The sequence below is a fragment of the Penicillium malachiteum genome, assembly GCF_028827825.1.
Source record: "Penicillium malachiteum strain IBT 17515 chromosome Unknown utg000002l:1.0-8849297.0:1.0-8852440.0, whole genome shotgun sequence".
NCBI classification, from domain to species: Eukaryota; Fungi; Ascomycota; class Eurotiomycetes; order Eurotiales; family Aspergillaceae; genus Penicillium; species Penicillium malachiteum.
The window spans coordinates 6,354,982-6,367,783 of NW_026643095.1; the positions used below are offsets into that span (position 1 = coordinate 6,354,982).

At 45.2% G+C, this 12,802-nt stretch overlaps 6 protein-coding genes across 6 annotated transcripts; 1 reads left to right on the top strand and 5 right to left on the bottom strand.

The window, feature by feature from the left end:
• Positions 1-47: 47 nt before the first annotated feature.
• Positions 48-1,501, bottom strand: N7483_005342 (class I SAM-dependent methyltransferase; the record flags this gene model as incomplete). Its single annotated transcript, XM_057088779.1, has 9 exons — positions 48-81; positions 133-452; positions 509-611; positions 666-806; positions 866-929; positions 997-1,122; positions 1,184-1,211; positions 1,283-1,396; positions 1,451-1,501. 9 exons carry the CDS (start codon positions 1,499-1,501, stop codon positions 48-50), a joined length of 981 nt encoding a protein of 326 aa, XP_056948608.1.
• A 2,183-nt stretch (positions 1,502-3,684) lies between these two features.
• N7483_005343 (uncharacterized protein) lies at positions 3,685-5,326 on the bottom strand (the record flags this gene model as incomplete). The annotated part of the gene is made up of 8 exons (XM_057088780.1): positions 3,685-3,770; positions 3,821-4,021; positions 4,093-4,284; positions 4,337-4,595; positions 4,657-4,842; positions 4,900-4,974; positions 5,041-5,166; positions 5,225-5,326. Coding segments are annotated over 8 exons (1,227 nt in total), but the record flags the coding sequence as incomplete, so codon positions are not given.
• Positions 5,327-6,343: 1,017 nt separating this feature from the next.
• N7483_005344 (GNAT family N-acetyltransferase) lies at positions 6,344-6,898 on the bottom strand (the record flags this gene model as incomplete). The annotated part of the gene is made up of 1 exon (XM_057088781.1): positions 6,344-6,898. The coding sequence occupies one exon, from the start codon at positions 6,896-6,898 to the stop codon at positions 6,344-6,346; it is 555 nt and encodes a 184-aa protein (XP_056948610.1).
• A 650-nt stretch (positions 6,899-7,548) lies between these two features.
• N7483_005345 (FAD-dependent oxidoreductase) lies at positions 7,549-8,956 on the top strand (the record flags this gene model as incomplete). The annotated part of the gene is made up of 2 exons (XM_057088782.1): positions 7,549-8,157; positions 8,216-8,956. The coding sequence occupies 2 exons, from the start codon at positions 7,549-7,551 to the stop codon at positions 8,954-8,956; spliced, it is 1,350 nt and encodes a 449-aa protein (XP_056948611.1).
• A 270-nt stretch (positions 8,957-9,226) lies between these two features.
• Positions 9,227-10,045, bottom strand: N7483_005346 (A4/G1 family peptidase; the record flags this gene model as incomplete). Its single annotated transcript, XM_057088783.1, has 1 exon — positions 9,227-10,045. One exon carries the CDS (start codon positions 10,043-10,045, stop codon positions 9,227-9,229), a length of 819 nt encoding a protein of 272 aa, XP_056948612.1.
• A 1,497-nt stretch (positions 10,046-11,542) lies between these two features.
• On the bottom strand, positions 11,543-12,148 carry N7483_005347 (hemerythrin domain-containing protein; the record flags this gene model as incomplete). Its single annotated transcript, XM_057088784.1, has 2 exons — positions 11,543-11,968; positions 12,032-12,148. 2 exons carry the CDS (start codon positions 12,146-12,148, stop codon positions 11,543-11,545), a joined length of 543 nt encoding a protein of 180 aa, XP_056948613.1.
• Between the last annotated feature and the right edge of the window lie 654 nt (positions 12,149-12,802).

The following is a 12,802-nucleotide window of genomic DNA, read 5'->3' on the forward strand; positions in this document are numbered from 1 at the left end:
TGGAGGGAAAGGATAGGAAAAGCGGCTGTCGAGAGGCCACAGGTAGGCTAGGAAAGCGGTTTCTGGGCTGTGAAAACGGCACTATGATGGGTTAGGAAACATATTAAACATAAAGTATTGTGTGGCTCTTACAAAAGACAATATAAATGCATCTTATTGGAATTTAGCTCATTCCGAACTTGCGCCAGCATTACCTGACACTCGGAAGGCTTCCAGTCTCCGAACCGGGTGAACAAAGCCAAAGTGTAGCCTTCAACAGCACTATCGACCAGTTGCGCTCTGAAATACTTTCCTATTTCCTTGAGATTGGCATCTTTAGGCCATGTGCCGATGGGAAGAGCATATGGTGTGTATTGGACGTTTTCGAATGCTGCATCCTCCAAAAGCCCTCGCATTTCTGGTACTAGATCCCACATTCGACCTTGAATTTGCGCGAGACGGTAGAACTCAGCCTGTAATAGTTATAAGCCGAGATTTCATATTAAGTGTCGTATGGTTTTAGACTAACCTCCCATGTTCGTAGATAACAGTCGGTTGGAAAAGAGTCGTCGTCACATTGGATACGAGGGCGAACATCTCCTACTTCGATTCGCCCACCAGGCTTGAGATGACTGGGAATTCCATGTTAGTTAAAGGTATTTCTGATTGGATCGATGTTCCCATACTTCCAACATTGTCGTAAGAAACTTGGCCAATGTTCCACGCTGCCTCCCATGCCTCGAAAGTGAATAAAATCGAATGACTTTGATGGGAAGGTCCACTCTTGGTTCACATCATCGATAATGAAAAGAACGTTTGGTGGCACCCTACTCCTCTATTAGCTATTGATAGACCTTGACTTTGGTCAAGTGTTCGGGATCCTGACCAACCAGGTTGAATTGGAGATAGGTCAACTCCAATCACCTCCGCAGAGGGAAACTCATCCGCAACTGTGTGAATAGTTAGTCAAAAATCCAAGGTGATTCCAAAGAAGAAGAAGAGCATCAGAAAACAGACCTTCAATCGCCCAAATGCCCGTCCCTGTCCCGACATCGAGAATTTTCTGTGGATTCTCTAATTTGGTGTGAGTAAGTTCACCATCCAGACAGAGCCTGAAGATATGGTGAAGAATGTTTAATCGGTCTATATATTGGTATGTTGGGTTAGTTTGAGAGTTATAATCCAGATAACTGATACATTGTACCCTGTTCTAGCTCATCATTTGGTAAAACCTGATAAAAGAAAGGTCAGATAAGATGATCTCACATCATCTCAAGAGTGCGTGGAATTTGGGGGCACAAACATATTGACCCGGCCTGTAGGCATGATAGGTGCGACCATTTTCATAAACATGTGAATAAACCGATTCCGTTAAGGAGGTTAAGTCACTGCGTATGCTTTCTTGATCATTTGAAGACTAGAAGATAAGTCAATAACACGCCATATTAGAATGATTGGGGGCATATCCTACAGTGACATCGGGATCCACTTCAATATCCCTTGGCAAATTACGTTCCGACATGATAGGAGAGGGATTTAGCATATGGGGATGGGGAACATGGGGTGCAACTGCCAGTGCTCGGAATCAAGAAGGAATAAAACCACGAAGGAAAGCTAAGAGGCGAAACAGCCAAGACGAAAATCATGGTCGAGCCCAACAGGGCAATGCCCGCTACTCCGCACCTCTGGAGCGCACACTCACGCACAGAGAGAAATTGTTAGTGTGACTCTCTCCCAATCTGTCGGGTCCACGGAGATGAAAATCGCTTGATCCGAACTTAAACCAGCTCCCCGGCCTTACCCCACTAGTAACAAACCAGTCTCTCGGTATAATGTATGGTGTTCAGAGCTGTCTTAGGTACCGGACTATCGGGGAAAAAAGAGACAGGGGTTACAAAAGAAAAAAAAAGACAAAAAAAACAAAAAATCCGTTTTCTATGAGTATTCTAAGACTATGCTCAATGATGATTAGGTGCAGCTGACGGATTTGGCGGTCTCGGGAATGGCCGATTCTTCCCATTTGGTATCCATGGATCCTGCATTTCTTCTATCACAGCATCAACAAGCATCAACTTCAAGGTAGTATAGTAAGATAGTTGATGATATCGTAGTATACTTTATTCACTTATTATAAAATTTAACTAATTCACTGCTCTCGATTTTCACTTCCTACCCCCTTGTATTCACTAAAAGCTCCAAACTTAAAAAAGTTTCCAAGATTAGGGGTATACTTGAATAACTTCAACCCATGACATCTTCACATATTATGTCAGAACCTTGGAATATCCAGGAGTGTGAGATATCGATAAAAATACGAGAAATACGTGATAGAAAAAAAGCAAACATTTTCAAATACGCACATCATGACTCGGAAGCGGTCTGGTGTCCACGGGTTAAAGCACAGAGGCCCTCGGGTTATAAGCAGTTTAGCTTGTGCGGACCCGACAGAATGGGCCTTCCCATCCCCACATGTACCATGCACCTTGGAAAAAAAGGGGGAATGATAGGTGCACATGTGTACACCTCTCGGCCGGGCTTGAGAAGGCTGTGATAATTTCCAAGGTTATGATGTGGTATTTGGATATGTCACTTTTGATTCTGTTGACCGTTATGGTGAAGTTTTAATAGTAGTATCTAGAAGCTGGTCATCCCTGAAGAACTAAAACCTTGCATGTTTGTCTTTTTTTTTGCTTTTTATCATACATAAATTCTTCTTGATTTCCCTGAATTTCTAAGGGAGATCATCGTTGGGTCAAACCCCTCCATTTCCCGCGCCGTCGGTAACCAATGCCGAACCAGGAACTGGGGATACAGTGGGGTACTCTGTACTTTGGACATCGGTTGGAGGGGTAAAAAGTGCGAAGAACGAACTCTCTCGGAGTTTTCTTGACAGGTCATATTTCATGTTAGTTATAGATAGCATCTTTCCTCTCAAGTGCTAACTTTATGTTCAGTCCTCGTAAATTCTCGCTTCCTTTCCCTCCATATTACCAAGGTGGCTATATCACACAATCACCACTGGCACTGAGGGGCACACCGAAGCGGTGTTAGTCTAACATGCATAGTCACTTCTCAAGTTCCACTCCCAGGCGGGCCAGGCGCGGCCATGGGGCCGTGATTCATCTAAATGCCCACTTTCTACTCCGTACGGAGTAGCCCTGGAGATCGACTTGGTTGAAAGATGCGAATGAATTCAAGCTTTCGGTTCAAATCGGAGATTTAAACGAGGATGAGGTCACAGTCAATCTACCCGTGTACTACTAGTCTACTAGTAGGACCTAACATTTGTAGTAATTTGTAGTAAAGTAATTTGTAGTAAAGTAGTAGTAGAACCCCCACATTCACACTATTATGCCTCTCAAACATGAATTTCATCATTCCTTGCTCCACAACCTTACTCGCCTAAATTTTAGCTTCTTTACGTCCGATTCTTCCTCCAATAGTACTTATCTGTCCACAGATAGCTCGAAAGAACTTCAAGTTGACCAACTCAGTGACTTCAGGACCCTTTATTTCTAAATTTTGAATATCAACAAACATGACACTTCGAGAGACATGTCACAACATTGAAGCCGAAGATCACATGCATAGAAAGCCTCTAAATAACAAAATCTCGTGTAAATAGACATAGCCTTCAGAGTCAGAGTATAAAGATTACAAGCTTTCCCCAATGGCTTAAATGTTGATCATGGTGCGAGCTCACACCTGTTGCTGCTCCGCTAGAAGCTTTTGACACTGCGTGACCTCGTTATAAGAAAAGCAAACACCCATAACTTCCACCATTTCGGTTGCTATTATAAATTAGACAAATTATCAATTCCCCATCGGAGCGAGAACTTACGTGATATTCTGACACCTTCAGAACCATCATCATCACGTCCATTAAGACGAGTGTACTTGAGGACCATTTCGACGCGGGGACGACGATTAGCCTCGTACATGCGTAGGCGTGCTGGGATATCTCCTCTTTTCGTCCCAATCGGAAGCAGTGCAGCAACCCCAACTGCATCTTCGATAGCCATCGCTCCACCTTGACCCATATCTTCTTTGGTGTTAGTCAATAGTCGCATGACATTTGGCGTGATCAAGATGTTTTTTTTTCGTATAACTTACATGGCTGAAATGGGTGTGCAGAATCGCCGATAAGTGCACTATGGCCTGCTGTCCATCTAGGTAAACCCTCCATGTCAAATAGCTCCCATATTTTGAGTTTCTCATCGGCCTCTTCAACGATCTTCCGAACCCCAGGGGAGAATTCGGAGAATGCTTTAATCACGGTCTGCTTGTCACCAGCTGTCTGCCAGCCTTTTCAAGACTCTCAGCTTCAATCCAAATAATTTGATTCGGGGATACTAACCGTCAGCTTGGGTATCACTGTTCACCTCATTAGAGGGTGCAAAGGCACAAAGGTTATAGACTTTGCTGTCAGAGCATGGATAAGCGACCAGGCGACGGTCATTAGCAGCCCATTCAATGAATATCCCTGGGGACTTGACAAAGTCTTTGGTTGAATCGAATTTTTGCAAATCCTCAGTGGGGAGAAGCCATCGGAGGCACGCCTTTCCAACTGGGTATGGCGCGGGAGCTTCAGGTGCAATAGCACCACGAATCTGGGACTATATAAAGAGACAACGGTTAGAATCATGGCAGTATCCCATAAAAGATAAGGACTCATACATGTAGTCCATCTGCACCAATTAACAGGTCTGCCTCGAATACGCGACCATCTTCTAGAGTGACGGAAGGACGAGAAGAATTGATATCGATCGCCGTGATCTTGCATTTTGTGTGGAGATCCGCTGTCTCGAGTGCACGATTCTTGAGATAATTGTGCAAGTCAACCCGATGAACGAGATACCACTCCTTTGAGTATAATAAGTATTTTGTCCAGAAATCCGTGACTTTTCAAGGTTTGCTTACAGCCTGCCACATATGGCGAACTTTGTCAAAATCCTTTGTATAATGAAGATCACCCTCGAATCCATACCGACGAAGCTAGAATATGAGGTTAGGCAAAATTAGGTTGCTTTTCTTTTTGGCTTTTTCTGGTCAATATCCCACCTCATGAAGAAGAGTGCCGCCAAACTTGGTAGGATCAACACCCATCCAATTCAGCATCGCAGTACAGTTTGGAGGTAAGTGGATGGCTGCTCCAGTTTCCTTAAGGAAACCTGATTTTTCCAAAATCTAGACTTATTAGCAAGCTATTTACTAGCAAATATTGATCCTTTTCTTGTACACATACAACCACATTATGACCTTGTTTCCCAAAAGCAATAGCGGCTGAAAGACCGGCAACTCCCGCCCCAATGATAAGGATATCTAAAGCCTGATTCTCAGATATCATTTCGATCAGGTAACTTCAAATTAAAATGTTAGTATGAAGCTGCAGGAAATGATGAAACAGTCGTGAGCCATCATATCCCTTGCTCAACTAATAAATAGTCCTCCAGCTTGGAAGTGCTGGGCGCTGTGCATATGCTAGGACTCTTAAAACGGTAACTCCGAGGATTATCTCCGAGGATCAACAGTTATTTACATCCATGAACCCACTCCATTTTTTCGAAGATGCAGATCTTTACCATTCCAATGTGAGCGGCCCGGGGAGGAACAAAAAAGACAAGACTAGACGCCTTGGTTCAGTGGGGTGGTGTAGTAAGCTGCGTTTTACCTAAGGTTCCATGTTGACCCTGGTAAATTGCATTTTGTTTGTGCCCAGGTGGCGAATGCAGAACATTTACATTACCATTCGAATCCTGCACATGTGGATGGAATATTGATATCAAACTTTACACTGGCAGCTTCATGTTGATCTAGAGAGGACAGAGTGATGTTTTTACCACTGGCAGATGTCAAACCATTTGAATGGTCAGATTCCCAAGGTCCCGGCGTTCCCCGCTCGGTGACTATATGCAGATCTATCCCGGATTTATATGACGACACGTGCGGATATATGACTGGAAGGTCCACGGCGCCTTGCATGCTTGACTTCCGTCGGGAATTTAAAAATCCCCTTTGAGCAACGTGGCTGTAGAGTTGGAGTTATCCATGCAAATGAATATGTAAATATGCATCTGTCTGATATCTTTCATGCTCCCTATACTAGGTAACTGATATAGATTGTCCCGTTCAAGTTTATATACAACATCCGCCTCATCAAGACTCTTGAACATCCTGGTACTTCATAAGCTCCTCCGCCGACAAATAACAGAATCTCAAGATCAGTCAATAACTGCACGAGGCTTGTGCTGACTTTCTGATTTGAGAAGGCTGTAGACTTGATATGGATGAAATTTAAGTTGGAAGGAGTCGCGTGCACACCCGTAATGCGCAGATATCTTCATGGCTATTGAGCTTTCATTTACTATTGAGGAAACTCGCAGCCCATGAAAATAGTAGTCTTGATAGGAGTGTCATAATACGGACTAATCTCAACGAACCCATATCTGCGGTAGAGGCGTTGTGCTGCAGTCATATCCGGGAGCGTATCCAGGCGGATACCACGATAACCCAGAGCACTTGCTCTTTCAAGAACAGCGACTACCAAATTGTTACCCAGACGAAGGCCTCGCGCTTCAGGAAGAACGTAGAGACGCTTCATTTCACACCAGTTGTCTGCGCTCCGCCGAAGTGCCACACAACCCACGACAGGGGCAATCTGTGGGGTCGGCGATGGAGTAGAAGGCGTTGATGAAGAAGTGGAGACCATATCTGACTTCTCCTGGCCTTCGTTGTATGCTCGAGCAATTAACAGTGCACCGCCTTGTGACTCTTCATATTTCCCTGGTAGCGTATCAAGCTCATCTTGGAATGATTGAAAAGTAAGGTCAATTCCCAGTGATGTCGCATACCCGGAAAATAATGTATGGATTATCTTGCTATCCCGAGGGAACTGCGCGAGCTCGATTGAAATTGGCATCATGGGATAATTGAAGTTTGGAGATGTTGATACAACCTGAAATTTACTCCCAGGAAGATCCATACCTGCCTATGGATGGCCAGGATGAGTCATAAGCGCCTAGTGGAAGCCCGAGATCTCGGCAGTTGGTAACACTGATCGTCCGGTCCACATACCATTGAATACTATCATGTCGGTGGGTTGGGGTCCAACTTCAGATGTTGGAGATAACACGAGGTAATAACCATGGCACTTCTATTATGTATTTTAAAAAAGGTTAGCTCAGCGATCGATGACAATTTTTATTCACGATCGCCTGTGGGTCTATGAAATGACTGGTTGCGGATAGTGTTCATCATAATGTAGGGCCCCCAGGGCCCCCACCCCCCATCCATAATTTGCTGCGAATTTAAAATAGCATTCAGCCAATAAGGCCTAGAATACCAGGAAATCAATATGCGATGATTCCGGGAGTCTGACATGCATAAATTGAACGATTTCACGTGGTTTTGATCCCCCGCCAACCTGCATCACGCACGACGAAACTGATATATTGACCAATACCCACATACTGGTTCTTTTCCCAATATTCCCCCACAAGCTGAGCCTAGTAACTCGATTGAGTAAACCTTGCAGGGACCTCAGCCTCTTTAAGTTGACGAGTTGCGAAGATGGATTTGCTTAGAAAGTTCCTTGCTGAGAATAGCCATATTCAATTTGCTGCCTCAGATTCTCCAGATTTCGCCGACCTATGTTCAGCATTCATTATAAATGCAACGAAGAAACCAAGCTTGATCGTCCGGCCCCGTTCGGCCGAGGATATAAGCGGGCTTGTATCGATCCTCACAACCAATGATATTCCCTTCACTATCCGTGGCGGTGGCCATGATATGTTCGGTCGATCTCAAGTAGACGGTGCAGTAACTATTGACATGCGTGAGATTTGTCATGTCCACGTCGATTCCGCCTCGAAAACAGCACGAGTGGGCGGAGGTATTATTTCCATGAATCTGCTCAAGGAACTGGAGAAGCATCAGATGGTCACTCCTCATCCTGTGACACCAAGTGTTGGGTATGTTGGCTGGGCGATTCATGGTGGGTATGGTTTACTCAGTACCAAATATGGACTTGGGGTGGATCAGATTGTGGGTGCGACTGTTGTAGATGCGAATGGGAATATCCTCGAGGCAGACGAAAGGATGTTGACCGTTATTCGAGGTGGTGGAGGTGCAGTGGGTGTTATTGTGGAAGTGAAGACCAAGATTTACCCTCTGGATCAGGTAAGAAGCATTCTCAAAAAAAGAAAATTTAGTCGGTATTAATCTGATGTGTATAAAGGTTCTTGCAGGAGCAATCATATATCAACCATCCGAGCTGGTTACAGGCTTTCGAGACTTTAATACCAACTTTCAGCAAGCCAAGCGAGATGGCTTTCCACCCGAGCTCGGCATATATCGATTCATCATGAATGGGCCTACAGGGAAAGCTCAAATTGTTCTATTCCTCTGGGCTTCATCGGACATCAGCGAAGGCCAAAAATGGTTGTCAACAGTTTCTTCATGGGCGCCTCTTGGGATGAGCACTGTGGCACCAACTACCATCGCCGCCTTTAACGAAGTAACCAACTCCATGGTCCCAAAGATAGCCTACGGGACTATTCACGCTCCCATATTCCGCAGTTTAACGCCTGAGGTTGTGGATGTGATCGGCAAGCATGCGCTATTACAACCTAATAACCCTGAGGTTCTATTCGGCATTCATGAGCTCCGTGCAGACGCTCCTATGTCATCCAACGGTTCGATTTTCAATGCACGCCAGGCTCATGTCTTGATTGAGATAATTCCAATTACAGGATCTCTCGACACACTGTATGAGACGATGGCTTGGGGTCAAAATTTTAATGATGCTTTGTTAGCAACAGATGCAGCGAATCGTCTCTCCTGCTCTTATATCCCATTAAATCCTACAAGGGATCTGGAATTTAAAGGTATTTATGGAAGCCAGTATGAGACTTTGCGAGAGATCAAGACAGAGCTCGATCCTGACAACAAATTCAAGCATGCACTTGTGCAACTTTAGGTTGTTAAGATGATCACAAGTTGTGCCAATAGAAGGGTTGAAAAGTGTCAAATTTTTGAGTCATTCAAATTGTCATATTATAAATAAGAAGAAATTTCAGATATCACAAGTCACTCCTCTTCAATCCAGTAGAAGATAAATCCTGGGAAACATTATCAAACAACCTCCAGTTGTTAATCACAAAAAACGCCGACACCAATCACGCTAACCACAGAAATCCCAGATTCCAAGGTTATTTACATACTAGCAACATTATTACCGGAAGATCAATCACGACTGGTAGGACACAGTGAACTGGGTGTCACTCTCAACATCGACCTTGGCGAGGACCTTGCCATTCTGCTGGATGTCCAAAACCTGACCACCATTGACACCATAAGACCCACTGGCGGCTTCAGCCTGAACACCAGTGAAAGTGACATCACCGAAGTTGACAAGTGGCACCATCGAGGAACCCGAGTTGAAGTCCTCAACAATCCACTCAGCGTTTTGTCCACCAAGAGTCGCAGAGGAAGAAGGGGCAGATAACGTCTGGGTAACAGTCTTGCCAGAGGATTGATTCTCGATGATGGCAACACCCTCGCTAGGCGAGAAGGACTCAACCTTCGCAACGATCACATCGCCAGCTGAGAGATCGATAGCAAAGTTCACAGCAGCGTTAGGGTACCATTCGTACCACGCGTCATAGGTCTTATCGCCGTTCTGAATATAGGCATCAACTCCGGTTTGCAAGATAGCCTTGGTATAAGAATCACCATCGATTCCAACCCAGGCGGAAGCAGCTTGCATATTACCGGAGTTATCCGTTGCTGTTGGGTCTGGGACGGTGAAGGTGGCAGAGACAGCGGTGTAGGTGGCACTGGGAGGAGGCTGTTCAAGGACGACACCGGCCCAGTTCTTGCTGTACTGAACGCTGGCTGCCTCGGAGTCGGAGCCATCCTTGAGAAGAACGCCATTTCTCTCTGAAGGCATGGACTGGCGAGACAGAACACCGCGTGCTTGCAAACGCTCAACTAGTCCAGAGCGTGGCGCCGCATAGGCACCAGTTGCCAACATAGTAATGGCCAGGGTTGCGGTGGTGAACTTCATATTGATTGAGGGGGGGATTGGTATACTCCAGAAAGAGACTGAGAGGACGACGACGAAGGACTGGGATCTGGCGTGACTAGGTAGCATATGTCTCCCAGCGCATGGAACATGGCCTGAGTTTTATATCCTGTCTTTTGAGAGGTTGCATGCAGTTTTCAACCGCATGAGGAAGTCACTCGTGTGGTAGTAGCTCTTGAGACCCATCGTGGGGTCCAGGCGTGAGAAATTGTCTCAGACCCGCAAGAAAGTAGAAATTTGGAATAAAACAGGTTCTTAGGGGTAGGGCTGTGGGTTCAAGGATCCCACTTAGTCTTTGGCCGGTTATGTTCTGGAATGATGATGATCTTATCCAATCAGCGTTGGTTATACGCCTTGATGCCTGCGCAGCGGGTTCACACACGTGTTTCCGTTATCATTTGCGGCTCAGAATGACCGGCTTGAAGGGAGCAGGCGAGGCCTCAGCTTGCGTGTCTGGGTAGCAGATACATTCCTCAAGGGCAGCGCCATCTGACAGCGGGACAATGACGGATTGGCTGAAGATCAGCGTCAGCCACCGATCTGAGCGCCACGAGGCCTGCTAACTCTAGATAACAAGTATTGAGCAAAGGCTGGTGTTCACATGACAGAATGATGATGATTTGATGTAGTAGACAACTGGATTATTGACTTAGATGTAGCCTGGTCTGAGGTTATACTCTGTATCAATTAGTAGTAGGAGCCACAACAAAGAGTCGAACAAGGACACTACAACGCCGAATGTAACCGTCTATAGAAAGCATCTAGAATCGCCATATTGGAGCAAAATCAAATCATCGAGATTTCAACGCCAAAGACGTGAGCGGATTATTATGACCAACAGCATTCCAAGAAAAGAATGCTGGCATTCTTCAGTGCCTTTTTCATCTGTGTTGATAGGTGCGCGGGATATATACTCACCGAATGCGGTTATCCATTGCCGATCACTTTATGTTCATTGAACGCGCACTGTCTCAAATCATCCGAGTTGGGATAGGAGGAAAAGTGTATGAGAACGAGTTCGGGATATTCCGGGTCAAGCATGCTATTTTCGCATGACTGGAAAGTGAGACCATGACTGGTTGATGAGTCTCCATTTGTGCGCATGTCTCGAGTGGGTGAGTCTGTGGAAAGTTATCCGAAGAATGTTCGTACGTCAGTGATAAGACAGGCAAATATCACGCGAGTTGAGAGAGCAGAATTGGATGTTGATCATCAGGACTGTATCCTGAGACCTCCTCTAGACCAATAGAAGGAAAATAGCCAGTAAGGCCGGGCTCATAGTAAGAACAATGGTTTCGAGGTTCTTCGGGGGTATATGAGATGTATTGAACAATGACAGCCTGAGAACAGGCAGTCTATAACAAAGAAAGCGACTTGAAAGAAACAAAGAAGGCGGGTTGCACAGCTCGAGTCGCCATGTTGAATAAGCGAAGAAGAAATAATAATAATAATAAACATCGGATCGTTCGCAAGTGTCAATCACATAGGAAGGGCACGCATCTCTTTCTCTGACCAGTACTTGCGCATATTATCAGCGCCTAAGGTCTTGACTTCTTGATCCAAGTGTGTCCATAGGACCTCGCCAAATGCCTCCATTAAACGCTTTACCTCCTCCCGTCTCATATCTTCTTCGCCAGATCGGCATTTTTCAAGATAAGCCTCCAGCTTCTCAAGCCCAGCATGGATTTGCTTATGTTGACTCAAGAGCTCAAGCTCCTTTCTGAATTCTGGCATCTTCTTGGCTAACACTGGGAAGATATGTTGTTCCTCAATGGAATGATGGAAATCAAGTTGAGAACAGAATTGCAGGCCTGTCATGATCATTTGACGAGCAGATAAACCGCGCTTGCCGGTCGCATTACATGCATCTAACAGTTGATTCCATGCGAGGCGGAAATGATTGTGCTGGATTTTTGTTAGCGAGGACTATTCAGCCCGCGGGGCCAAAGCGGATTAATCAGGGCTTACAAATGCGTCCATTTGCTCTGCCATGCGATTATATGTTCGAAATTCACTCGGGGAGAGTTTTGGGAGTTCGTCCCCAGAGCCCGCTGGGCTTGTGCTATCGCTCTTTTTTCCGGCCATTGGAATGGATGTGACTGGCGTAAATGATGCAGAAACTTGAAGTACAGGAGAAGATGCTGAGTATAAACGAGCAGCGATGGGAGCCCGGAATAGTAGTGGGGGCACAACGCTTCGCAAGCCACGCATGAGACGGCAGTTGAACAAAAGTCACTGCCGGGTAAAATCTTTTGATAAGAGGTATTCAATGACAAGTGCTTATAAGGCGTACAGGAGTCTTTATAAAGGAATCTGGAGATGATGAGAAAGCAGAGATTTCTGATTTGACGGAGCCTCGGGTCCCATCTACTTTGAAGTGGACCCCTGAGCTGGTGGCGTAACAGGCACTCGAGTGCCACTTGGTCAATACTTATGATTTTACTCGTGGACTCTCATCGTCAAGTAGTAGTAATACCTATAAATGGACAACTGCTATCAGTACACTACAGTATTAAAGATTGCAAGAATGAAGAATATTATGAAACCGTGACCAGATTAAATTAATACTATATAAACGGACAAAATCTTCTCTCTAGTTGAAAACAAGTTTAAAACCTGCACTACAATCGGTCTATTGATACCGTGGAAATGTCCCAGATCTTCAATGGACGTGTGCCATCACAGCTACTTAAAGCCACAAAACACAAATCTAGTACTCACTGGATAAAGAAAGAAATA